The sequence below is a fragment of the Copidosoma floridanum genome, unplaced genomic scaffold (assembly GCF_036245765.1).
Source record: "Copidosoma floridanum isolate Cflo_tuat_1 unplaced genomic scaffold, Cflo_Japanese_pri ptg000013l, whole genome shotgun sequence".
Lineage (NCBI taxonomy): Eukaryota > Metazoa > Arthropoda > Insecta > Hymenoptera > Encyrtidae > Copidosoma > Copidosoma floridanum.
The window spans coordinates 27690549-27717628 of NW_028321890.1; the positions used below are offsets into that span (position 1 = coordinate 27690549).

A 27080-nucleotide genomic window follows, 5' to 3' on the forward strand; every position below is an offset into this window, starting at 1 on the left:
CTCTTAACGTGGCCGGACTCTTTGCTCGGCTCCCTGTATATATCCAGTATTACGTATACATATACGCTCTCGCTTTCACACGAGGCGTCCCCCCCCCCTTGCACAACCGGGAGCGTCCCATTGTATTATTTATATCGTTAAATTTCTTCCGCGCAATGGTCGCTTCTCCTTTTCCACTTATCATTCGATTTGTTTGTACGCGGCCAGAGCATACAGTACCTACACGTACCGCCCCTGCAATCGCCCGATCGATACTTTGCCTGAATCGGCGTGACGCGGCGTTCATCGATCTCTCCTCTTTGCGCTCCTCTTTTCTTTTGCCCATCCATACAACGCGCGAGCTTTCGTCGACGGGAAAAATATTTTCTCCGTCAATACGGACGATTCCCCCTTGCCGATCTATGCTTTTTTTTCCATCTCGAGGGAAATACATTTTTTTTTTTAATGCGCTGTAGGATTATCTAAAGCTGCATTCCAGATCTCTAAAAACACCCCCCAACAATAACTGCTCGTGCGTACAGATCTCGGAGTGAGCGCAAGATTATCTCGTTGGAGAATTATTACTTGTATAAAATTCCGGTCGACCGAGTGTACTTTTAATCAAAGCAATTTGTCGAGTGGCCCTCCGCGCGAATAGACGCGTGTGCGCGGTGTATCGGGAATCTCAAAGAATAATGGGCTCTAAAAGAGGGTAGATGGAGTATCTTATACTTACGTGCTGACTCGAGAGTATACATTTACGGGCCAAGATCGCGACGGTAAACGACACAATTAATAATTTGTCTCTCGCGGAGCGGCCAATCGATACTTTGATCTTATACGAGTTGGCGAGGAGAGTGTATTGGTGGCAACGAGGATAAGAGGCACGCGAGATAGATGTACAAGTCGCGCAGTTCGTGGATCGAGGAACGAGCCATCGTAAAGTTTATCACCCGGGCTTTGCGCGACTTGTTTCTTTTTCAGCACGTCTTTCTTTCTCTCCAGGCTGTCAGGAATTGTCAAAATAGCAGATCTTTACGTCGCTTTTATGACCGAGTTAACTGCGTTACGAGCCCCAGCTCTTTCTCTCGTGTGTGTATATACTGTACATTCCGTGGTCCTCGAGCTTACCTCTTACGACAGTCGAGATCGTGCTCTCCGGCTCGTTTTTTACTCCGAGCGTAAGTGATAGTTCGAGGGCGCGCTGAGCATCTGTCGAAGGGTGATAGCGAGGCGTGGAAAAGTGTTTTGAGTATTTTAGGGGGTTGCGGAGGGGGGCTTTTCCGGCTTTTTTTGGGATGACAAGCACATGGCGCGGCTGGCGTGGAAATGAGGAAGAGACTCTGGCGTTTACTTTCTCCGACTGAACATCAATGAAATTTGTTCCGGGAAAAAACACGGTAAAGGGTTATTATACTTGTTTGCTGGATGTATAAATAAATTTGTGTTAATAAATGTAAAAAAAAAAATAAAAAAAAAAAATTGATGGAGGCTCGCGATGGCGATGGGTTTTCCAAATAAATTGGGGAGCTGATCTTTCCCGATAAGCTTGGCAAATACAGCTGGAACTTAATGACAGTTTGTACCATCAGATCGACATCAGACGCCAAAAGTGGGAACCAAATAATATCGCCACGTAGTTAACGCTTGCACGTCATCACTTTTATCGCCCTTGATAAAAAAAGAAAAAAATTTAATGACCTGCAAATACTTGGATCGTGGTTTGCTTGTACATTGTAAGGAACAAGCGTACAATTTCCCAAAGAGGATCTCGGAGAGGGAGGCAAACTCGCGATGGGAGGCCGATTAGAGTAGAGCTAACGCGATTCGTCGTATAAGCGGGATTAGCGGCATGGCGTGTGCCGTAGGTTTAAATGCAGGGGTTTTGAGGAAAGTTAATTGGACTCGTTTTACCCATTCGTCACGAACGATTGCATCCAAGAAACGTGTGAAATATATCACGGGCTTGCCTACATTACGCATCTTTGGTGAGCGTTGCAAATTACGAATTATTTAGTGCATCTTGATTACGCTCGATTTACCTTACATTGTTTACCAGCACTTTGGAAGAAATTCGTGGGCCACTCCGTCTCGACTTGAAGGATTATCCTTGAATTATTTCCAATTAAGTATTAGCGCACCGATAAATCCTTTCAAGATCGGTATGGAAGTAGTCTCTTTTTGGAACAATTATCCAGGTATTTGTCCATTTCTTGGAGATGAGTATACATTTTTACCTTAAAACTTGACATATACTTGTACCAAAATATAAGGTCTAATTGAGGAAAAATGTACCGTACTAGCACAGGGTTGAAGCTAGTCATCTTTTCTCTGAAAATAAAAAAATAAAAAAATGGTACTTTGCCAAGGGCTCACATGAAAAGTGTCTTTAATTAAAATAAAAAATTCTTTTTCGACGAGAAATTTATTTTTTCTTATAAAAAAAAAACTTGTTTCATCCCCCTAAGCTATAATTGTACGTTATTTCTTAACCGAACGCCATACATTGATGCATATATGCAACAACCAGAGTTACACCTCCAATAAAATTATCTCCCCAAACGAGCGCTGAGTATATTTTAAATTATGTACTTAACCGCGGCACACGATAACGAGAGTAGAAAAAAAAAAAAATGAAAAATTCTACCGGCGCACAATAAACACCGGTGTATTTCCATAAATAAGAATTGCAAAAATTCCGCAATAAAATCAACGGCTGCGCGAGCAGAAGCGCCATCGTGCTCGCTATCAAACATCGAATCGCGAGGCAAAAAAAAAAAAAAAACAAGGAGAATAAAGAAATATCATAAAAAACAAAAAAGGTCCAAAGAGACGCGCTAGTAAATTCGTTACGGCCATCGTTCAGGCAGCTGGTCTTCTCGAGGCTCTCATTAAAATCTCGTTAGCCGACGTACTGCTCTACAACAATCCTCTCCTCTCTTACTTTTCTCTCCCCTCCTTGTTTTTTTTTTTTTAACGGCTACACTCATCGCTCGCGATACGCGACAACAGTACTCCAAGTGATTTGCAGCTAATCACCCCGATGAATTCGTCAATCGAAGCTCTCTGCGATCAACGGCTGGGTGCTGGGTCGCAGTGTTACGCTCCAGAGCGAAGAACACTTGCGAGCTGCTGAAAATAAGGATACGAGAAGGAGGGCGAGGAGTCGTAAAACGGGATGACTCCAGCTGTAGGTGGATCAAAAACGCACATTGTTGCGTCCGCTCCTGTTTTGTGGAACATATCTATTTTTTTTTTTTTCCTGCATTGCTGGTAGGGCTGCAGTAAAACTATAACATGTTTATAGAGCAATAGAGACGGCGACTAGGAGCCCAGAATTTCGGACGAGCGATCGAGCGTAACTTTTACGGCTGGACGCGAAAAGAGAGGCACGCACGGACGGGCTCCTCTATATGTTTTCATGCTAATGCGACAAATCAATTTGAGTTTACAGCGCGCCGTAAACGTTCGTACGAGAGACACGGGGGACAGGTGTATGAGGGATTTCGTGCACGTGCCACTCGTAAACGTGGAGGACGAGGGGCCCACTGTGCAGCTCCTATACCCGTACACCTATACCTACAACGAGCTCCTTTTATTTTCACGTTTTGTCGTACATGTGTACATATATGTGGGTACCACTGCCACGAGGCTGCTTCCGCGAGGAATGTGGTTCCTTTTTTTTTTTTTTTCTTTCCACTGCAGCAGCGCTTCCTTCGCTCTTTTTGTTTTGCCCGGCCTTTTAATAAGCGGACCCGAGATGACGAATGCACGCCGCGGCTCGTCGTTCGGATGATTTTGCGGCTTGCATTTTTATGCGCCTCACGTATGGGCACGATTTGTGACTTTGATCCTTTTTTCATTCCTTTTTTTTTTTTTTTTTTTTTTTTTTTTTTTCTTCATCGACGAGGTATTATACGGGCTGGTTAATTATATCGTGATTTTCTGATTGTACGAGCGATGTTTTGTTTTTTGCCTCGGCCTTCCAAAGTATTTGGGAAGTGGTATTTTTATTGGTGCCGCTAATTGGTTGGCCTAATTAACTGTGAGAAAACCAGAGTTTTCATCAATTTTCACAAAAATGGTACAGGTATGCTTCTCAAGGGCTCGACTGCGGTTTCCCTTCGGATGCATCATTATTATATATTTTTTAAATATTTATATCTAATAGGTACACGACAGAGGTATATACACATACGATCACTCGTACTTGCAACACCAACGCACTGCGTGCACGGGGCAAACCCTATATACCACCGGGTGCCACTTCGAGAGCGGAATAAATGTTTTTAATGTGAAAAATATAATTGCACGGGGACTTCGTTTGGCTTGAAATAAACAGAGTGGTGGCTGCATCGCGGGAGATTGTCGTAAAAATTATTTCCACCTTTGTAAAGGGGCGAGTCGACAGGAACTCAAACATCCTGCCGCGAGCGCGGAGATAAAAATGTGCAAATAAGTCCCGCTCGGTGCAGGGTTGTATGGCTGTGTGTCCTTGTGCACTTGTTTTGCAACGGTAGGCAATTAAAGTCTTTTGGATTTTTACCATTTATTGGTATGCTCGGGGGAAAAAAAATTACTTAGAGGAAGAACTCTGACCGGATCGCCGGGAGTGTAAAAAATTAATCCATGATCAGCGTTGTTTGAACAACGACCTGTATCGGTAAAAAGTTTATACTTTTTCACACAAAAATAAATCATCCCCCAACTAATGAGTCTAGGGTGGGCATACTATATACATACATCGTTGAAAAATGAGTTTCGCATGTAGCCTATAGGAGTAAAACGATCACGGGGAAGCCCCTAACGGCGCTAAGTGCGCCATTAATAATGTTTATTCCTGCCCATTGAGTCGTCGTCGCGCGGAAGCACGAATTATCCGCATTTCTCGCAAAAGACACACACGCACACGTATACATGGGGAGCAAAGTGGTAAATAGGAAAATGGTATGTTACGCGGTGCAGAAGTAGTAAGTATTAAGTGGCAATGAGGCAACGGTTCGTTAGTCTCAGAAAAGTCGTCGCATTGCGGGCTTCCTGCGCCCCAAGAGAACGGAACAACGTGTACACGAAGGGGCCAAAGGGAGACGTATACATAGACACTCGCTTTTACCCAGCTAGAAAAAAAAAAAAAAAAAAAAGGAGGAGGACGGAGAGCTTTTTCGGAGCAGCTGCGCGAGGAAGGCCGAAAAAAAGGAAAGGAGACGAAGCAAGAGAGACAGGAAATAATACAGGGAAGAGGCGAAAGTCGCTCTCTACTTCGATATATATATATACGTGCTCTCTCGGTCGGAAGAACAGAGAGAGAGAGAGAGAAAAGTTCCTTCTCGTCCCTCGTGGACATATGGATCCGCTCTTAGGACTATACCACCGCTGCTCCCTCGCGTGCGCATGCACTCGCCTCCTCTTTTCTCCGTCTGCCTCTCCTGTAGGAGTACATGTGTGTACATACCGTATATAACCAAGTATATACACCACTGCGGGTCTGAAATCACCTCGAGATTCGCTACCCTCGTTAAACAAACAAGCCGCTACTGCTTTACTCGTACAATAAAAATGCAAGTTTGTGTGTGTGTGCGTGAGTCAAGTCGTGCGGCTGCAATAACCGTATACGGGCAAACCGACAATGACACTCCTAAGTATAGGTATATAATATCATACGTACGTATGGGATACGAGTTGCACGCGTTTCACGAGTTCCTGGCTAATTCAGCGACATTGCGGCCTCCGGGCATCCGGAGCGGGGCGTGCAATCTCTCCCCTGAGGGACGTGGTCCTGTGAAGGAGCTCTAGAGTTTTTACTCTGAATTACTTGTGCTTGTGCCTCTTATCACGGGGACAAACACATTATAACCTAAAATGTCTACTACCGAAGAAAATTCTCAAATGTTTAGTTCAATCTTACAACGATCCCAATATCCCACCAGAGACCAAGCCATCGTAGTTGACTCAATTGATGGACACCCGATTAGAGATTACGCCCTCGCTATGGCTAGCGTCGTTAATCCAGCAAATGTCCTCGGATTTTCTCGCATTGCCCAAAACAGAATTTGTTTCTATCTAAACAACAAAATCCTCGCTTCTGAGTTGGTAGCAAAGGAAACCAAGATTACTGTGGGCAACTCAATTCTACCACTGAGACCTTTAAACACCAAGTCTGTCAGAATAATCATCTCAAACGTTCAGCTGTGCATTCCGAATTCAATCATCGAAACAGAACTTCAAAAATTGAAAATAAAAACCGTTTCTAGCATACAACACGTCAAATCAGGACTGAATATACCAGGATTCACTCACTGGGTAAGCTTTAGAAGGCAAGTGTATATCCATCCAGATTCAGAAAGTAGTGTCCCGCCAAGTATTCAGATTGCATTCGAAGGTATTTCATACAATATCTACCTTTCATCTTCCAAAATGACTTGTGCCATCTGTTCCCATGAGGGCCACTTGGCTAAACACTGCACTGAAGGAATATCTCAAAATGATCATACAAGACACACCAGCAATAACAACCTGTCAGAAGAAATAATGAGTACCTCTAATATCACTCCTTCTCAGTACTCGCCAGAAACTCATTGCAATAACGAGGAGATACCTACCTTAAACGTTGCCTCAAACTCTAAAATAACAGGCAATCCAAACGTCACAGCTGTGCCCACTCCAAATTCTCTCAGCCTAACTCAAGACAAAATGTCACTCCAATTTGTTTCTCTGCCACTCAAAACTACAAAAAGACCCTTAACGGTCTCTTCTCAATCAGAAGAAAGTATACCCAAGCCACCAAGAAAAAAAAATACTGAGTATACAACAGACAATAAATTCCCTGCTCCAAGCAATGCTCCAATAAAGCCAGGTATATCTGGGGTAGAAGAAATTTGCTCTCAACTCTTACCAGCCAAGGACTATATTGACAAAAACCAAATCAGATACGGCCTGAACTTCACTGACATGACCAATCTCCTGCAAGAATTATATGGAAAACCTCGCTTCTCAACGAGAGAAATTGCTCTCAAACATACTCAAGATCTTGACAAGCTAAGTACATACCTTGGTGAGGTAAGTCAACTCATCCAAAATCGAAATTTGAAGACTCGGATAAATAAATATGTAAAGAGACTTTGTTCAAATACTGTCTTTGAATCCGAAGACAATGCGAGTGATAGTTCTTACACGCTAGATGATAGCCCTTCTCTCAATGTATAGCCTGCTGGTTGTAATGCAAAACTTTGATGCTGATCATAACTCGTTAAATCGCTTAACATTATTTTTAACATGTGCGTGCAAGGATGAAATTATGTACTTTAAAAAATGTAAATTATACTCTTTATATTTTTTTATAATTTTGCCGGTTGAAAGTACTCTCCACATTTTGAAACGTATAAATATATACACGATCACTTGTACCCACATGCTCAGCTGGAAGCGTATCCAAATGATCGCATATCTAAAAAATATATATTTGTACGTAAATCAATATGAATAGCCCTACTCTCGCAAGTCCGATCTATAATTCTAGTCTTAAAATACTTTACTGGAACGCTCAGAGTCTAAGCACAAAATTTCTTGAGATTAAAAATGCATCAAAAAATTTTGATATTATCACCATTGTCGAATCATGGTTAAATGCAGAACAAGAATGGAAAATTCCTGGATTTAACATATTCAGAAAAGATCGAGACTATGCGAGAGGAGGAGGTATTGCCATTTTTATAAGACAGGGCCTAGCCTTTAAAGAATTTGATGTCCACTCTCCGCATTACTCTGTAGAAATTTGTGGTTTGTGTCTCAACAATGTACATCCTAACATCAGCCTCATAGTATGTTACAGGGCACCTGATTGTACATTGTCTCAAGTTGAATGGAGGGAAGTTGTGCAGAACGTCGACAACTCCAACTGTACCATACTACTGGGTGACTTTAATGCCCATAATTCTTCTTGGAATTGTCCAAGTACTGATGCCAACGGTATTCATCTAGAAAATGCATACAAAGCTAGAAACCTCTTTCTGCACAACTTCAACTCAACTACCTACATTGACGTTCGCAGAAATTACAAATCAAATCTCGATTTAATCTTTTCCTCCCACAACATCAGAGACCAGATTAACACTGAAGTCAATGACGAGACATGGGGTAGTGATCACTTCCCTGTCTTCATAGATATCTCCATTAATAAACAATTCTTTAAAAAAAAGTCATTTAAATTGCACTCCATGCGCACAGATTGGGACAAGGTTGATAATGAGCTAGAGGAAAAATATTTATATTTTCTCTCTTCTGATTACGAAATCTTAGCACCTCACCTGAAATTCAACTCATTTATTAAAATAATCTCGGATGTTGTAACCAGCTGTACTCCAAAAAGAATAACGAGTTTCAAGCGCAAATTTACTAACCCTGCTCCTTGGTGGGACAGTGAATGTGACCGAGCTAAAAGACTCCGACGTGCTGCTTATAAAAAATATCAATTTTCTCTGGAATTGGAGGATCTTATTATATATAAACAGCGATGCGCTGAATTTAAAAGACTTCTTAAAAAAAAGAAAAAAAAAGATTTCATAAATTTCACAGAAAACCTGAATTTTAACACTGATCCATCTTACGTATGGAATAGGTGCAAAATCCTCAAAAACTGTTGGATAAATGTGAAACCTGCCCATGTTACAGAATATCTACAACCCAAAAACTTTAATTCGGCCCTAGACAAATTGTGCCCCCCTTGGGCTCAAACAGATCCAGAATACATACCAACGTGCCTTCCCAATGAATTTTTTGACGCGAACTTTAGCTTCCTCGAGTTTAACGTAGCGTTAGATGGCAAGAAGTCTGACTCCGCCCCTGGCGTAGACGGAGTCAGCTTCGAAGTCATTAAGAGACTTCCGATTAAATTTAAGCTCATTCTTCTGGATATTTACAATGAGATGTACAGCCAGGGCTTCTTTCCAGCATCTTGGAAAGACGTCTTCGTTTTATTTATCCCAAAACCAGATAAGAGTGGTCTTAGACCAATTTCACTGACGTCAGCATTTTGTAAACTCTTTGAAACTATCATCAAGAACCGTTTACAATGGTGGGCAGAAGTTCATGCTTGGATCCCAAACAGCCAACATGGCTTTCGTAAAGGCCACTCCTGTATCGATAACTTATTGAACTTCACACTATTCACTGAAAACGCATTCCAGGAGAACCAAAGCGTCCTGGCTGCCTTTTTGGATGTAGAGGGGGCCTTTGATCATATCAATATCGACATTCTGCTCCAAAAACTTGCTGACCTAGGATGCTCATACAAGATTATCAAGTTCATAAAGTTCATCACCCATGAAAGATTCATATTTTCTGATGACAAAAAACATAACTACAGAACCCTGCATAAAGGTGTCCCTCAAGGCGCAGTGTTAAGCCCACTCCTTTACTCGCTATACGTCGCTTCCGTAACCCAAAACTTACCTCATAATATGTATGTATCACAGTTTGCTGATGATCTTGCAGTAGCAATAAAAACTGATCCTCATAGCTTCGATACCTCTATCATAGAAAACCCCATCCTAACTATAGATTTAAATCTTACAAACATTGGACTCAGCATCTGTCTACCTAAATCAAAATTTATGCATTTAAACAGAAAAAAAATTACCCCAGGCCAATCCAAAATCTGTATAAAAGGCCAACAGATAATTTCTAGTGATAACATCAAATTTCTGGGTATAATTTTTGATTACCAACTCTCTTTTAATGCTCACGTAAAATATGTCCATCAAAAATGCATGTCAAACATGAACATCATCAGATTTCTCCGTGGCACCTGGTGGGGATCTCACCCAAGTACCCTCATGGGCCTTTACAAGAGCTTTATACGCTCTCGTATAGACTACGGCTGCTTCGTATACTACCCTGGGAACTCGGTCACAAAAAAAAAATTAGAAAGGATCCAATATGCTGCAATCAGATACGCCTTAGGATTTCGGAATAGCACTCCAACAAATATACTTCTCGCTGAGTCCAAGTCAGTATCAATTGAAGAGCGAACCAAATTCTTATGTCTTTGTTTTCTTGCCAAAACCTTCAGCAATTTTAACTCTGAATCTTCCACTATAATTTCACAATTTTACAATATTCATAAAAACAATTCTAAAATAAATAGGCTATCTTTCGAATGCATTAATTCTCTTCTAAGCTCTAACATGGCACTTTACTCTAATCATAACTTCAACACCTACTGCTATGACTTCACTACAGTTTTCTCAACTCTTCCAATAGATACTGACTTTGGCGCGATATTAAAATCATCATCATCCCCCGACGAAACACTACTAAATTATATTAACGCAAACAACAGTATAGCTCTCTTCACCGATGGCAGCAAAGTAAAAGACGCTCCTAGTGTCGGCTCTGCTTGCTACTGCCCACTTACAAAATTTCAAAACGCTCAATGTCTAAACAAAATGTCTTCCATCTTTTCAGCAGAGTGCGCTGCAATAAATCAAGCCCTAGACTACATACTGGTTCATAAAAACAATAATTATATAATTTTTAGTGACTCTCTCAGTGCTATAAAAAGCTTGAACTCTATCAAAACAAACATCTCAATAAATAAATTTATTCTCGATATTAAAAGTAAATATTTACAATACATACATAATAACCCCAACAACCATATAAAATTAACTTGGATTCCATCCCACATGGGATTACAGGGAAATGAATATGTCGACTCTATTGCAAAAACTGCTACTTTATCGACTGCTCCCTCTGAGCCCCAAATCTTATTTCCTGATCTATTCGAAAAATTTAAATCTGATTCTTATAATAACTCTTTTTTACAGACGAAAATTGATAGCGCTCACAAAGGCAAAATTTATTTCTTACTATACAATAATGATAAAAAAATCCCATGGTTTCACAACAAGAGTCTGACACGCTCGGTCATAGTCACGATAAACAGAATGCGCTCAAATCACCACAGCTTAGCGGAATCTCTCTATCGAAAAAACTTAATAATTGATCCAAAATGTAAATGCGGATATGAGGAAGAGAGCCTCAATCACGTTTTATGGAATTGCGATCTATATAATGTACAACGAGGAAACCTATATAATGATCTTCAAAAAATAAATATGTATCCACCTTTCAATGTCGAAAGTTTAATTGCGTCTCCAAATATTCCAGCGTGTTTAAGTATTTGTAATTTTTTTAAGAAATGCGATCTCGTAGTATAATCACCATATCAATTAAATCACAATTACTCTGTAATGTACTTCTAAATTTGTAACAAAAAATGTAAAAATTATATTTTCAATAAAGTAAGTGTTAATACCTCTTACGGGGTCCAAACACTATAATATAAAAAAAAAAAAAAAAGGTATATAATATTATATCCTCGAACAACAACGACTGCACCGTAGTTTAACGTATAACGTGCCTCTTACGGGCAAAACGCGTGGAAAAACTGTCGTCAAATAGACCACTTGGCCGATGAAAAGCTCGTGCAACGATAAGGCCCCGCGAAAGCTCAATTGTATGAAATTCGCGCGCGTGACTCTTAAATACATAGCTGGGCAAATTATAGAAAATCACCCTCTTCGAGCGTAAGACTTTTTTTCTTCCACTGCACGTAACCATACTACGTACGCGAATCCCTGTACAGGGGACTTGCGCGTGCATGCGAGGCTCGCGTTAAGCTCTCCCGTTCCCTAATACAATTACAATAATACAAACGGGCTCGTTCGTACCTCCTCCTTAAGGATGTGCTTCCTTCCAGCTTGTTTTCTAAAATTGATTTAACATATTCATTAGAGTATGCAAATCGTGGATGCACGCGCCAGGGTAAACCACGTACATAAAATATACCTATACGTAACTAAATGCAGCCTCTCTCCACTTGGGCGATGCGGGCTGCTGGCGAGGCTCGCGTGGGAGGAAGGGGCTCGAAAGGAAAGAGCCAGCGTCTATTAGATTGGCTCTCGGTATCTCCGATGCTCGTAAAGGCCTTTATGCCGGTAATCATATATGCCGTTGGTGGCGTTTATCGCGTGAAAAGTATCGAGAGGCGCGTTTATTGAATTTTCGTTTGATCGCCTGCCCTTGAAAATAAGTGTGTTCCTTCCTGATTCTCGGTTAAAGGTAAAACACCGGTTGTCCCTCCCCGAGCGAGGGATAATAATGCACTTTTGAGCACCCCGGGGTGGAAAAGCGGGGCTACACCATCACCTCACCGGAAGCGTTGCGGCTCGATAGAAACGCAAACAACAAACGCGGAGAGGGTTGGTTCGGAGGGAGGGGGAAAAAAAAGAAGAAGCACCAGCGAGCGTAATGATCGGTCGCACCGTATGGCCGACGCGTCCGCCCTTGCGTTTTACTCGCGCGCGTGTCACTTGCCCCGAGAGAACCAACTATGCGTGTGTACGGTTGGAACGGCGGGGAGGAGCGTGATGACCCTCTTTACTTCCCTCCTCTGTATTGTATTACAAAATTTCAGGATTACACGGACCGACGCTTTTTCCGTGTACCTTTCTATACCCCCGCGTTCTCGGTGCAAGCCAGCTGACTGCGGTCGGAGAAACGTATCAACCACCATACACGAGGATGTACCAGTAAAAAAGGATAATAAGCAGCGCTCGCGCGTTTAACTTTAATTGCACGTTTGCGCGAGGCTGGATTTGACTTGACTCTCTTCGTTTGAAGTTAAGGTTCCTTTGGGCGTGAAAAAACTCGAGTTTGCTTTGACAATGGAGTCGGTGTCACCCGTGCACGTACATGCGCCGAGGTGGCTAGGTAAGTGTACAACATCAGCTCCGGCGCGATTTTAAATCGAACGACATTGGCGTATCGACGTGAGACGCGTTCGGATGATCCGAGGACTCGCGTGGGAGTACACCGGCGTGTGTCATTCGAGAGATTCAACGGGTCCCTTCACAAGCGGAGCCTTTCACACCTTTCCCCGTGTTTTTTCCCCTCATTACCTCTTCCTCGTCTTTCCCATACTAATGGATTCTTTTTTTTTTTTTTTACGTATTGATGGCCGTGGGCGTACAACGTATAGATGCTCACCCACATATGTTTCTGGTGTACGAAGCAAAGCTCAATTTTGAACGCTCGTGAATGGGAATAATACCGGATGACTCGGGGGAAAAAAAACTTCTCATTACGGACGATGAAAATTCATATATGCCCTTTCAGTGTGGGTTTACTTGTAGCGACCGTGAAATGTTTCCCCCCCTACCGTACAATATAATCACAATCTCGCGATCTCGAGGAATAGTGTGATCAAGCGGAGTTTATCTCTAATCGAATTAACAGCTCGCGGCTATGCGAGCAACGCCAAGTGCGTCCGACTGTTTTGTACGAGTGTGTGTACATGTAAGTCGGCGTGTGCGAATTTTTTGCGAGCTGTCTGCGCGAGGGGGCAACGTGCGTGCGTGCACGGTATATGTGCACAGCGTCTGAGAAACTCCAGTTATTCGAGAATCTCCATTCCTATATCCCGAGCACATCCTCTCCCCCCCTGTGCGCTCCGCGCTACTGGGTAAACACGTATTTCCGGATGACGAGCGCAAAGGGCGTGTGTACCTACGCCGAAGTGTGCGGTATGTAAAAATACCTTCGGAGAGACGGACACTTTGTATACGTGTATATATACGTGTGAGGGGGGGGGGAGCAATTATAATTACCATTGGTCGGGCTTGCGTGCCGCGGAACAGTTAGAAAAGCGCGAAAAACCCGAGAGCGTGTACGTTTGTGGCTCGGGAATTGAAAAAGTTGCGCCGCTACTCTGTTTTTTCTTCCCGACTCCGTCGACTTTTGTTTTTCTGCAATTGGGTTCTTCGTGGTTAAACGTGAGTTACGACGATTACACACGATCGATGACTCGGTGTACGCTTCATATGTACGTACAGGACGCGAGGATCTTTTGCGAGAACAGCCGATGCGGTTGAAAGCACACGCGACGTTTAAAAGTGTGACATGGAGTTGGCTTCGTCTTATGACATTGTTTGCGCAAAAACCAGCTTCGGACCAGAGAACGATTACGAGGGGAAAAAGCTCCCCCACTAGAGTATAGACAGGAAGAAAGTCAAATACGGCTTTATTGAACGATTGTTTTAAAAGCAGCGTATAATTTCATTGTACCTATAAAGGGATATCGCAGACTCATGTAATATCAGCGCACTCGTAATTTCCTCGTGGCTTACGGGCAGTGATGGTCATTGGTGACTCGTTACTTGCACTTTTAATTAGCTTTTCACTTCCGTATACGAGGGATGAACAAGATAAGGGATGAACATGTTAATCATACTAATGCAAAGATTATTCTAATTTTAAAAATCCTTTTCTTTTTTTTTCCCCTCCAACTAGAAAAACTGTGGGTGAACTAGACTTTCTTTTTTTAGCTCCAGCACCAGTGGGCGAACACTCAACAAGCGCGTGGTGTAAAAAATTAGTCAGCTCGAGCAACAACGTTACCCAGCTCGTGTATTATTATACGGCACAGCCTTCAGACGCGTCGCGTTCAATAACCGGAAGCGCCATCACTCGACGCATCCGGCCGGCCGTCTGCGGCCTCCCCTAATATATTCCGCATTGGCGCGAGCGCGTGCTCTCGTTTTACGCCTCTGTCCCTCCAGCATCACTTGTAACACCACGTACATTGGGTCAACTTGCCTTGTTTAACGGGCACGTAAGCGTGAACGGCAAACGAGAGAGTGGCTGCTCGGATTTGTGTATCGACACTGGCAAAGAGGACTCGACGGCTCTATTCAATCAGAGGATTGACATTGGAGCGTCTTTTGTGGACGGGCTTGTTTTATTGCTCGCAGCAGGTTTTCAAATATATATATATTTTACGTGCTCTTGCGGTTTTCTTTTTTTCTTTTTTTTTTATGGCTGATCGTTGCGGTGGTGTTTGTTTTTTTCTAAATTCCGAGGCGATGAAAGTTAAAAATTCCAAAGTGCATGCGGGAGGTGATGGCGATCGAGTGCCCGATAGGGACGAGTTTACGATCTCCCTCGTTGTCCACGCGCGCCTCGACGTGGGGGCTCCTTTTGTCGTAAAATTTTCCGTCCCGCATTGTAAGGTGTCGTATCTCTGGTTGATCAGTATTGATCATCTCTTCGCGTTGATTTCCATTATTTTGCCTCGAGACTGATTATCGCTACTTTTCGCCACTCGAGATGATTTGCCAATTTAAAACGAAGAAATACGTGGATTCTGTTATCTGCTTGACGCTCGAGGCTTTATCGGTGGGTTTTCTCCACTCCATACTCACCGCGAGGAATTAAATCCCCGAGATTATCTTTGGGGGGGAATTACAATCATACGATCGCGTTGATAAGAGACGCACAATATTGTGTTATTTTAACCATCGCGCAATTGTAATTTAAAATCACCCACATACCGGTGCAATCTCGTTTGATTCCGCCCCGATTGAGAGCATAAAATTAATTTTAATCGCATGTGTGCACTCCAACTCGACGCACCATAGAAAAATGAACGAATTTAACGAAAGAAAAACATAAGTAATAAAACGAAGCTTAAACTATATAATATAACTCCCGCATTTGTCGTCGGGCTGAATAAAATCGCGCGCTTTCCTTTGACTCGCCAGCAAACGTAACGCGAAAAACGCACTCCGTACTACCCGCAATCTCGTCGTTGTCTCTAATTAGGTCCGCGTGCGCTGAAATCACGAGCGCAATTGTCCCTCCCCGACAATTACGCGACCAGCCGCAAGTGTACTTATTCCTTTTTTGCAGCTCCCTCTTTGCGAAAGCGTCACGCAAAACTACTCCACGGTGGACTGCGTATGTATAGGTACTTGTATGCAATGTGCGCGTCTTTTCGTACAGTAAAGGTATACTACCGTGATGAAGAACAACCAGAGGGGGGAATTTATAAAAATATATGAAAATAACGACAATGTTTTGAAGTGACACACATACGACATTTTGATTCCTGTAACGATGCTAGGCACACACATTCAAGCTCGGACAGGGCGGTTGATTTTACGGTCTCGGTTTACGCGCTCCGAGATGGCTTCTTGATTAATTTTAGTGACCGCGAAGGAGGTCCATTAATTTTATGTCTCCAGGTACACAGACCACATCTGGAATCGTAAAACCGACGTCCCATTGATAAGGCAAAAGGAGTATGTATATACCGGAACGCCTGATTTTTCCCGTCTCTCTCGTGTCACCCGGAAACGGTGCTCGCGAGCGTTCAACGCAACGTTTTCCCCTTTTGCCCCAATTTTTTTTTTTTTTTTTTTTCTGTTTCCTGTATCTCTAGCTGCCAAGTCGAGCAGCTTCCCATATCGATTTTTCGAACCAGCCCTCCTCGCTCGAGGGATCTCCGTCGAAAATTAATTAAGCGTCCCACGGGCCGCAAAGCACGCGTGAAGCAGTTAACTCGGGAGCTCTCGGATTTCGCGCTCCGCTATCGCATCGTGGGTACATATATACACGAGCGCCATCGTTAATCATCGCCTTCCCTCTATCTTGGGCCTAGTCTTGCACGCGGTCCGAAAATAGTCCCGTGTACATGTAGGTATTACACACGCAATGTAATGCGCGACCATTTCGTACAAAAGGTACGTGTATATACACTGCACCGCCATATGGTATGTAGTATAATATAGCAGCAGCAAAGAAATGAGGTAACAACTCTCGAGTGCGCGCAAATGAGGGACGAGCGAAAACGAGGGGTAATGCCGCGTGCGAGAGAACAGGCAGGGAGAAAAATGACGCGAGCCGGCGATACCACGGGGCTACCTCTCTCTAATATGCCGAGCAGAACGGCACTTGTACTCCCGGCATCGGTCTCCTGCGGGCGTTTCGCTTTGCCAAATTAGCGGCTCGTTTTTCTCGAGACACCTTTTCTTTTATTTCCCCTACCCCCCTCCCTTATATTACAAACGATAAGAAACGCCCATCGAACAGAAGAGTCGAGATGGACACTGAGCAGCCTAGCCGGAGCTTGAGCATATAGCACCCGTTATTATTAGCCATAGCAACGATACACCAGAGGCCAGCGGTCCATACCTCATTAGGCCGATAGAGCGGCCCCGCAACGTCAGTCTCGATAACTCCGGGACGCGGAAGCGCACGCTAATTACGACGCGTGTATATCTCTCGAAAGCCCAGGCGTTGGAAAAATCGGTACACCTCTCGCTCTTCCTCTTTTGATATACCACGTAGCGCAGATGCGCAAGCTCACTCGATAACGACGTGGCCTGCTGTAATTCGTATAAACAAGTTCATGGTAAAAATAACCCTCGTTATTTAAATTTCCCTTTCGCAAAGGTCCCCCTGGAAAATAGTGTGTGCGCCGCAATTTTTTTTTCTCTCTCTCCCCTACGCGGTGTAATGTACAGGCGTATAGACGAGGAATTGGAACGAGGGTGCAGGCGCGCGTCTACTGTCACGTACGGGCTTATGCGAGAAAAGCGCTATATTTTTTATCACACGTGGGACTAACTCGGTCTTCTTCGTGGGGGGAGTCAGGATGAGCGCGCACGACTAAGCTTTCATAACAATTTGCATCGGAGCCGCGGCTTTTGCCCGTTAAATATGAATGCTCGAGCACACCCCCCTCGCCCGACACACGTTGTATGGAAAGAAAAAGAGAGTAGGCGCTGTACTCCGCGAAAGGGGGGATTCCCCGAGGATCAAACTCGCGAAAAGTGCGTTCGCTCGTATTATGCATATTGCTTGGGGGGCCGTAACTTACCCAGCCCCTTCACCGTGGGGGTGGAAGCCGTTGTCTCAAAAATATTCATGAAAGCAAAATTCATCGCGTAGAAGAGATACGCGAGACCTTACGTGTAATGTACGCGCATTACGAGGGCCCACGTGTCGGAAAAAGGATCCCATCTCGTTAATCGCGCGCCTAATTCGCGGGCAGTAAGATCCTTCCTCCTCGGGGGCCATTATGTCAGCCGGGAGCGGACCTGGGAGCTCCCTAAACGGGCCGTACCTCCAAAATGTACAATGAATCCGATCCATCCGTGCGGTCTCCTGGAATCGGTTCTCGGAGAGCGAGAGGGTTGCATAAACATCTCCGACGCGTCTCCTAACGATTCCGTCAACGTCGCGGGACTCCCTAACTAGCCGAGCAAGCACCAGCTGCTCCTATACACACACACACACACGCGCGCGCTGTTTTAACGACTGTCGGCGCGGCGTTTCCTCCACATCCTTATTCTCGTCCTCCTCTCTCTCTCTCTCTCTCACATAATATAACGACCGAACCTTCCACGAAGGCCTCGATTATTTTTTCGCTAATGAAACCACACGTCGCCGGGGCGTCACTGTCCGCTAATGCGATTGCAGCTCGCGATAAGATGTTGCCTCTCGGCAATCGTTAGCGTCGTTTTACCGCCCGACTCTCTCTCTCGCTCTTTGCTTCTGTATAATGGCCCCAACACCCCACCACGTGTAGGTGTACACACGTGTGTATGCACGAGCTATAGCTGTAAACCTCCGATGTGGAAGACACGCACGGCCCACGAGTTCACGCGGGCTTATTAAAAGGTCGGTCTGGTTATTACCGTGTTCGAGGCAAAAGCCCTACACGTGACGTCGGTTGTTGCGTTTCAATGTACATAATGCTCGTGTTGCGTTCTCATCTCCCTTTCCTTTCTGTCCCTCATTTTTTTTATTCACCGATCAGATATATAGTAGCCCTCGATTACTCCACCGTATCTCTCTTTGATCTATAATTTGAGTTGCGCGACGAAAATTCGGTTTAGCCGGCTATTATAGGTAGGCCGGGTCGTTGTCAGGTTGGCCACGGGGATTAAAAACAAAAAAAACACTCGAGCAGCGTGGGTACGGCAGAGGCGAATTTCTCTCGATCGACGCGTCCAAAGAACGAGCCAACGAGTAATAATAACAACGCAAGCACATCGCGGGATGATACGGATGAGCCGCAGCTGCTGTGTCGTCGGATGTATGACGAGCCTCTCCCTCGGCCTAATGGACGTATATGTATATAATACCGTGTGTGTGCAGCATGTATATATACATACGAAGCTCTCGGGAGGCCTCCATCTCCTTCCCCCCCCCCAGGGTGGGTAGAGATAGAGTTGGAGGAGAGAAGATCCAACACGGGAAACCAATTAGCTGGAGAGCGGCGCGCCACCGTGCCAGCCAGATATGAGAAGTCCTCCGTCTTATCGGACTGTGGTGCCGCCGTTGCAAAAACCCCCGAGCGCGATCTGTACCACCTTCGTGTAACACATACGTCGCGCGGCTTTAAGCTTCCCCCCCCCTTTTTTTTCGTTGCATTTCGTTATTATAAAAAGCTCGCCGGGGTATTGGGATACATCTGTGTCTCGCCGCCGACGCGAGGACTCGTGCGATATCGACGCCTAAGCGTGAGCTTGGCTGATACGTATACCTATACTTCTCGTCCTTCTTTGGCTTTTTGAGAACAAAAAAACACTTTCTTCTCCCAATCTTTCTCTTTCGTTATGCATATACACGCTTAATCGAAGGTGGTCATAATCGTTTATTCATAACGTGCTGTGGAGATAAGGGAGTCGGCCGATTGCGCGGTATCTCTTGCGAAAAGCACACCAGCCCGCGTATAAGTTCGAGAAAATGATAATGAGGGACTCACGGGGATGATTCGCGTAACGAGCTTTTAAGGTCATGATTATTTTACCTCGATAGCGCCTTATAATAGCACCCAAATAATATTATATATACGTCGAGCATATCGAGTGTCGCCCTCGTACGAAAAAATGTCAAAGGGACGATTAGCCGCGGAAAATTCATGCACGCCATCGTCTCCATTATCGCGATAGCACAAGTGATTGTGAAAAGAAGAGCTGCCAGATCTTCTTTTTTTTCTTTTATTGGTGCCCACCCCCTTTAATACAGCTGCTATAATGCGACTCTTTTTTTTCTTCTCATTATAAGCCTTCGCGACATTCACTTACGCGTCCTGTATTGTTCAGAGTATGCAGCTTATACTCTGTCATGCACGAGCGGCCACCAGCAACAAACTCCGCCCATGTGTATGTACACACATATACATGCATAAACGTGGTATGGTCATATTCAATTCAAATCGGCATTGCGCGCGCTTCTCGCACTGATTAGGCCCGAGCGTCCGCGAACGATGAAAATTCATGAGCCCCGCAAAGGCACACAGCACGACAAACACCCGCGCGCACGAGCAATAAGCCGCGAAAGCGTATATATAAATTGTTCTCGATTTGTTTTGAATTTCTTATTAATTCGCCGCGAGAGGGTGGGAGGGGGGGGGGTTGCCGCGCGCGCGCCTATGAATTGTGCATAAGATACCATAAATCTGCGTGGGGCAGCCGGGGGGACCAAGAAGATCGGATGTACGCACACGTATGTATGTATCTCCACTCTGCATGTATACTGCAGCTCGGGACGATCATTTGAGAGTCTAATTTATCCGGCGCGGCTAAATTAAAACGAGCATCTCGTCGTCGTCTTGTGGGCTCTCTCTCTCTCTCTCTTTTCTCTTCTCTCTCGATCTTTGCAGCCTTTGTGTATACATACACACGGAGCCCACAAGGAGGAGGAGGAGGAGGAGAGAAATTAAGATGGAAAGTGCGTGTATGAAAAAGAGAGAGATAAAAAGACCGTAGGAGTTCGTGAATGGGAGGGGGAGAAGAGCAGCTCGGGGGGTGGTTAGGGAGGAATGTTGATTAGATCCATCAGCTGGTCCGAAGCCTCTCTCTCCCCTTTTTTCTTTCTGCTGCTCTCGTCTTTCGAAAGAAAAGAGGAGACTCGGGGGCCCCTCGTCTGGCCGCTCCACACGCTCGAAAATCCCTCTCGGGCCTCTGACCTTCCCAACCGACCTACTCCCGCTGTTCTCCCCCCTGCTGCTTCTCTTGCGCCGCACATCGGAGAGCTCTTTCTTGCCCACCCGCTTCGGAGGCTGGAAATTTTTCTCTCGAGCTTTACTGGCTTTTCGACCGAAAATAGAACCTCTTCCCCCCCATCCGTCTCTCCACTCTCGAAGCTCATTTTCATAGATTTTGACTTTTGAGAATTTCCATTTCTACAAACAAGCATCCCCTTCCCCTAATTTTCTTTCTTTTTTTTTCTTCTTCTTCGAGTACGCGTGTCCGTGTTCCGAGAAGCAATTTTCAACGCTACGTTTTAACGCTGATGGAAAATATTTTACGTTTGGCGCGTAAAACAAAAAAAAAAACAAAAAAAAACCAAACCCACGCGAAATGGAGAAAAACGAGGGCGATGGTTCATACTTTTCCGCGCCGTACGAGTGCGTGCGTGCAGTGGAAGCTATTATTTTTCGGCGAAATAAAAAGGTGGCGGAGGGAGGGGGGTGAAAAACAACATAAACAACGCGCCGGCTGACTGTCAATACGTAATTGCCCCGGCGTTTATCACTCGCGGTATGCTTTTGTCCCTCTGCCACGCGGTTTTCGTCCGACACCCCCTCGAGAGAGAGAGAGAGAGCTAATAACGCGAGAGAGACCCCGAGTGGCTTTTGGAAAATGTGTGCGCGCCCGCCTGCGATTCGCATTCTCCAAATTGATCGTTTATAATTCCTGCGCGAGAGAGCCTCCCCCCTTTGATTTATACCCCGATTTTAACAGGTTTTCGTGCCGTCGCCCACTGCATTGTACGCTGTCCATAGCGTGATTTGTTTTTTTGTTTATCAGCCCTTTTATTTGGCTCTCTATCTTTTGTTTATTTATTTTTTTGTTCTGTCGAATTAATCGAGGACCAATCGACAGGTCTCGATGACGTAGGTGTACTGGGGGGTGCTCGGATTTGGAAAATCCTACTGCACATGTATATATAAGCACTTTTAAAGAGTCACTCTGTCCACAAAGTTGACGAAAACAGGTGTACCCGTGTACCTTAATGCGCCGAGCCGGGGTGACTTTTCGCTTTCTCGGGTATATGAGAGGGCCGGAGCATTCGAATGCGCTGCAAAGAGACCAATGTCCCGCAGTGCGGATAATAATCATTGCGAGAAGAGAGCGGGGAAGGTCGCTCGGTTGCAACCTTTGCCAGATTAGAGTCTCATCTTCTTTGGCCGACGAGTACGAAAATCCCGGGGATTTTATGTTTATGGCCCGAGTTGAGATGACTTTTTTTTTTTTTTTTTTTTTTTTTACCGACGTGCCAGACAACCCCCTTTTGCGGTCCTTGGAACAGAGGAGTGCAGCGTGCGAAAACCCTTTCAATACCCGCAAGTAGTTGTAATCCTCTCGTTTTGCCAAACTATTGTATTATAGATAAGAGCAGTGAAACCTTTCATGCAAGTGATCCAAGTAGTGTACAGTGGTACTGCAATATATGTACAAATATGTGTACATCGTTGAAAACTAATATAAACATTCTTGCGTGCACATGAACACACAGACACGCGGATAACTTGCTGCCAAGTATATACAATAAATTACGCCCACGGAAGCGTGTGTTCTCGTCGAGCGAGTTTCTTTTTTTTTTTTTTTTTTTTTCCCTCCATTCTTTCACCGCCTGTCTGGGCTCTCGCCACGAAATGATGAATGGCGCGAAGCAATGTATGCGCATTAACGTCGAATCAAAAACTGAGTCAACAGTTACAACTACCACCGCTCGGTATAACTGCAGATATCGCTGTCATCGCGTCGTAATAATTGCCGACGACGGTGTGGTTATTTATTGCACGCGCTCCATGGCTGTGCTACTTTTTTCTCCCTCCCCCACCCCCTCGAGCATATTTCTTTTCAAGTCCAAGTCTCTCTCTTGCGATGTATCGTCTGCGTATACCCATATAAACCCAATAACGCGAAAAATGCAGGGAATAAGCATCGATAATGTTTTTACCGATCCAAGTGTGTCTCTTGTAACGAGGAAACAAAATGCGAATGATTATTATCGGACGCCTCCGGCATTCCTCGCCCGTCGTTCTTTTGTTATTTACCTTATTTTTCGGCAAAAACAACGCAATATTCCGCAATATACGATATCTCTCCCCGCTCCTGTCAAATTTTCCTTTTCCCCCCCCCCGAGCTTATCGCTTCTCGAAGAAAGTAAACCCTCGATCGTCGGCTGTAAAATGCAAAGTGTGTGCTCACAATGTAATTACCGTCATCTATCGCTTATAGCCGTGCACGTGATTTCTCGTCCTCTCCCTACGTACTTACACGTGTACAAGGTCAAGGGAGGGAGCCAATAAATTAATTGCCGATGAGATTTGCGTATCATGGCCGTAAACCAGTCGGGGACTGTGACGCGCCAATGTCCAGCCGCTAATTACGTAATTGTCGCTTACGATATTTGTCTTTTCTCTTCGGTTCGAGTGTGTCGGACGATTGTGTGTTGGTTCTCCTGTGGATGTACCTGCAGTCGAGGTTTAAAAATAACCCCAATAATCGATGCTTTTTTTTTTTTCATTTGCAATTCAAGTATATCTGAGAGACATCGCGCGCGTATAGGTAAAATTGTCTACACACACCAGCGCGGACTAACACCGACCGATCCGTGATTGTAATTTTATGCTACCTTGGTTTTCTTTTTTCTATCCTTACGTCAGCGCGTCTCTGCGTGTTTTGTAGATGCAACGTCTCAAAAAGAATTATATTTTTATTTTTGCACTACTTGATGATTCGCGATCCATCCGTGTCCCAAAAAATCGTCACTCGTGTATTTAACTCATACCACACTTGCATTGTTTTTCATTGAAAAAAAAAAAATGTTGACACTCGTCGAGTATGATATTTGCAGAGATAAAAAATTTCTCCTCTCCTTCCACAGATCTCTTTATTTCAAAGAGGGGGGGGACGTCAATATTTATTAATTAACTCTTTGCCAAGAACAAAATAATTCCCTTCCATCAGGCATTGGTGCATATATTCATATCCATGACTCATGCAGCTTGATCACTTTCGATTTTCGTCTCGTCATGTCCCAACTTTTTCATACAACGACGGCTACTCTTTTTTTTTATAAATATTTTGATGAAAAAGTGTTTTTGGCTCCTGCCAAGGGAGTAATGTCTCTGAGTAATTTTTCTCCCACAACGTTCGAGTAAACAATGTTAAAAATATTTCTAATTTAGAATTGGCGCAGGTGTAAGTGTCGTCCTGACCTTTAACTTTGCACCCAAAGTGTCAAATTCCATTTACCGCAGACTTATTTTTTATTTTCACGTACTCGCTCATATACATTGAAAACGTATTGTTATCGTCTCCCAAGGTCCATCGACAGCGAAAGCGCGCCAGGCCGAATGCTCATTGAACTCTTTCGCAAAGATAATAATGGGAGGGATCTCTTGGCCCTGAGCGTCGGCTCGCGATAAATCGCACCGACTCCCTGACACCGAAAGTGAATCTTTATTTTATCGGAGGCGCAGCCGTGCACAGCAAAGTGCAAGCACCCCAAGCACGGCGTTTTCGTCTTTGATCGTTTCTTTTTAATTACTCGCGGGGCATATCGAGCCGCGAAAGGGAAACGAGTTTATTTCCTCCAATTCTCGATCGACTGCTTTTTACAATCAGCCGCGGTTTTTTTTCTCCCTCCGCTCTTTGGTTCGGGGACTTTGTCGCGATGGATGGCGAGAAACACGAGATGCACGTACGCGGGCAGCACTGATTTGTTTAAGGAGCCAGCCAGACATCCGCTCCTGTTAAATCATTGTGCTCGCGCGCATCGTCATCATCATCGCCATCGTCGTCACGCATCGACCGAGGACTGCTGCCGAGGCAATTTGCGCTAATCTACGCGGTGCGAGAATTTTCGTCACCCCTTGGCACTGACCATTTTTTTAAAGTGTCGTAATAAAAATTTTTAAAAAATCGTTAGTGCCATAGGAATTTCTACTCGCATCATCCCTAGCGATTACGCACGATAACTGATAATTATACAACTGATTAAAAAAAAAATCGTAGCCCCGATACCACCAGAAAAATTGGTAAACAAATGGTAACTTTGAGTTCGTTGTGATTGTCCTTGGCTAATTATTCGATTTGGTCTCTACTAAACGTGCTCTATATGTGTACCTACAATCGAATTCTTGCCATATTTTACGGTATAACTAGGTACAGGAGAAACATCACGTCTCTATTGGCTTTTTCGACCAAATGACGATGGGAAAAAAAAAAAGAACAAATGGACGAACCGGTCGAACCTCTCGGTCGGTGTATGGGAAGTTGCATCAGAGCTTGCAGGGCTAGTCTCTTGCGTACGTACACACCCTACACTTACATGTGCTAGTTAGCGCGTGGGACATCTAAACCGACTCGATGGTCGGATGACGTGTGTGCCGTGACGTTGGCAAAAAGAGTTCCATGGCCGTTTGTTTTTTCATATCGTCTTGTTATGTTGGGTGTAGCTTATGTACTCATACATTTTCGCTGCAATGGAGTGTACAACAGCACACACGTATGGGAATATAATTTGTGTATAAATTTTTTTTTTTTTCGTTGCTGCCCTATGCTCTTTTATCCTATTGGTAAGGCAAAAGTTGTTTTCTCGTTCGTTGCATCGTCATCGTCGTCGTCAATTTAAATACATCGTTAGCTCAGAGCCGAGATCTAATTGTCGTGGAGGTATTTAAATGTATGATAATGCCTTGCGAGCGAAAGCTAAATTACTGGTTCTCGAAACCAGTTTAATTACTCGTGGTGGATTCGCGGCTATACCCACCGGCAATTAGAGCTTAATTAAGTTATGTCCTTTTTTGGCCGAAAAATCTGGAAAAATCACCACCCCACCCCACACAGCTGGGATTACCTGTACAACGTGCACACGGATTCTCGAACTCGACACGGTGACTCGCGCGTGCTCGACCGATCTACGAGTACATTGCGTACACACAGCACTTGGAAAGCTGTAATGAAGAAATTAAGGTTGTTCCACGAGATTGTGGGTTTTCCTCGCGCCCGTCGAGCCAACAGACGATCCACAGGAGCAGGGGAGAAAAAAAAAGATTCTTTGGGTTGGTATACCTCTTAAACGAGCATCTCTAATCTCGATCGCGCAACTATTTCAAGTGCCGAGATATTAGGCGCAAATGAGACGAAGCAAGTTCCCATGGCAGTTGCAGCGTGTGTGGAGTATGGCGTGGGAGTCGCTGTCAGTCACTGCTGCTTTGGTGACGCGCCCATCCTTGTGCGTGTGGGTTGTAATTTGTGCGACCGTATACTTACAAAGTGCTATCGACGAGCGTTGGTTCACAGGTCACACGCACAGACACGTATACTTTTCTTATCCAAGTGCAGCTCCGAAGGGAGGACTCGCTTGTAATCAATTTTTTTTTTTTTAACTGATGGATCATGATCAATAGAGATTACTAAAATCAATGATTGCGATCCACATGATCCTTATCCTTTCGCTTCCATATTGAAACCTATAAGTACTTATTATCGCTTCGTGCTGGGTAAAAAAAATTTTTGTTTTTAAATCCATGTGGACATTGTTAACGAGATATTTTCTTCTCTTGCGTTTCAACAGAGGCCGCCTTCCTCGTCGCTATCGTACCCTGGACCCGGAGGCAACGATGATGCGCGCAGCCCCGGCAGTGGAGGCACGCCTGGACCACTCAGCCAACAGCCGCCCACAAGTTTAGACTCTTCAGATCCTGGTAAGTCAACTTTTCTTTTTTTTTTTTTTTTCTTGTTTTTTCTTTCCCTCAACAATCCGAGTAGTTGTCAATTTTGAGATGATTTAACGAGTGACATTAATCATTGGCTCTTGTTTGTTGTGAAAAAGAGGTTATCCAATCAAAAAGTTTCCTCCGCACGCATCAACGCTAACGCGGTAAGAGGTAACGTTTTTTTTTTTTTTTTTTTTTTTGCATTTCACGACGATTGTGAGGACGTTGCCCTCAGTGATAATGACCCCGTGGGTTTAAAAGTCGAAGAAAAGAATTTAGAAATCAGTGGCCCCTGGCCAAAATGAAGGAATTTAAATAATGTAAAAAAAAAAAAGAGAGACGTACGCGAAATGACACAAATGAAAAACAAAACGGTGTGGTTCAACTTTTATTGGCTCAATATTTTTCCCTTTTTGTCCAATACAACGAGTTGCAATTTTTTTACTCTCCAAAGCTAATTGATCCCTTCTTCTTCTTCTTCCCGTGGAGGCGATAGTATACACTCATGTAATCA

At 44.2% G+C, this 27080-nt stretch overlaps 1 protein-coding gene across 1 annotated transcript in view; it reads left to right on the plus strand.

Annotated features, from left to right (window-relative positions):
• hth (Meis homeobox homothorax) overlaps positions 1-27080 on the plus strand; it is a 380124-nt gene that overhangs the window by 96096 nt on the left and 256948 nt on the right. The window contains exon 7 of the mRNA XM_089590775.1: positions 26425-26554. Within this exon, the coding sequence (XP_089446901.1) occupies positions 26425-26554 (130 nt within the window). The remainder of the gene's footprint in view (positions 1-26424; positions 26555-27080) is intronic.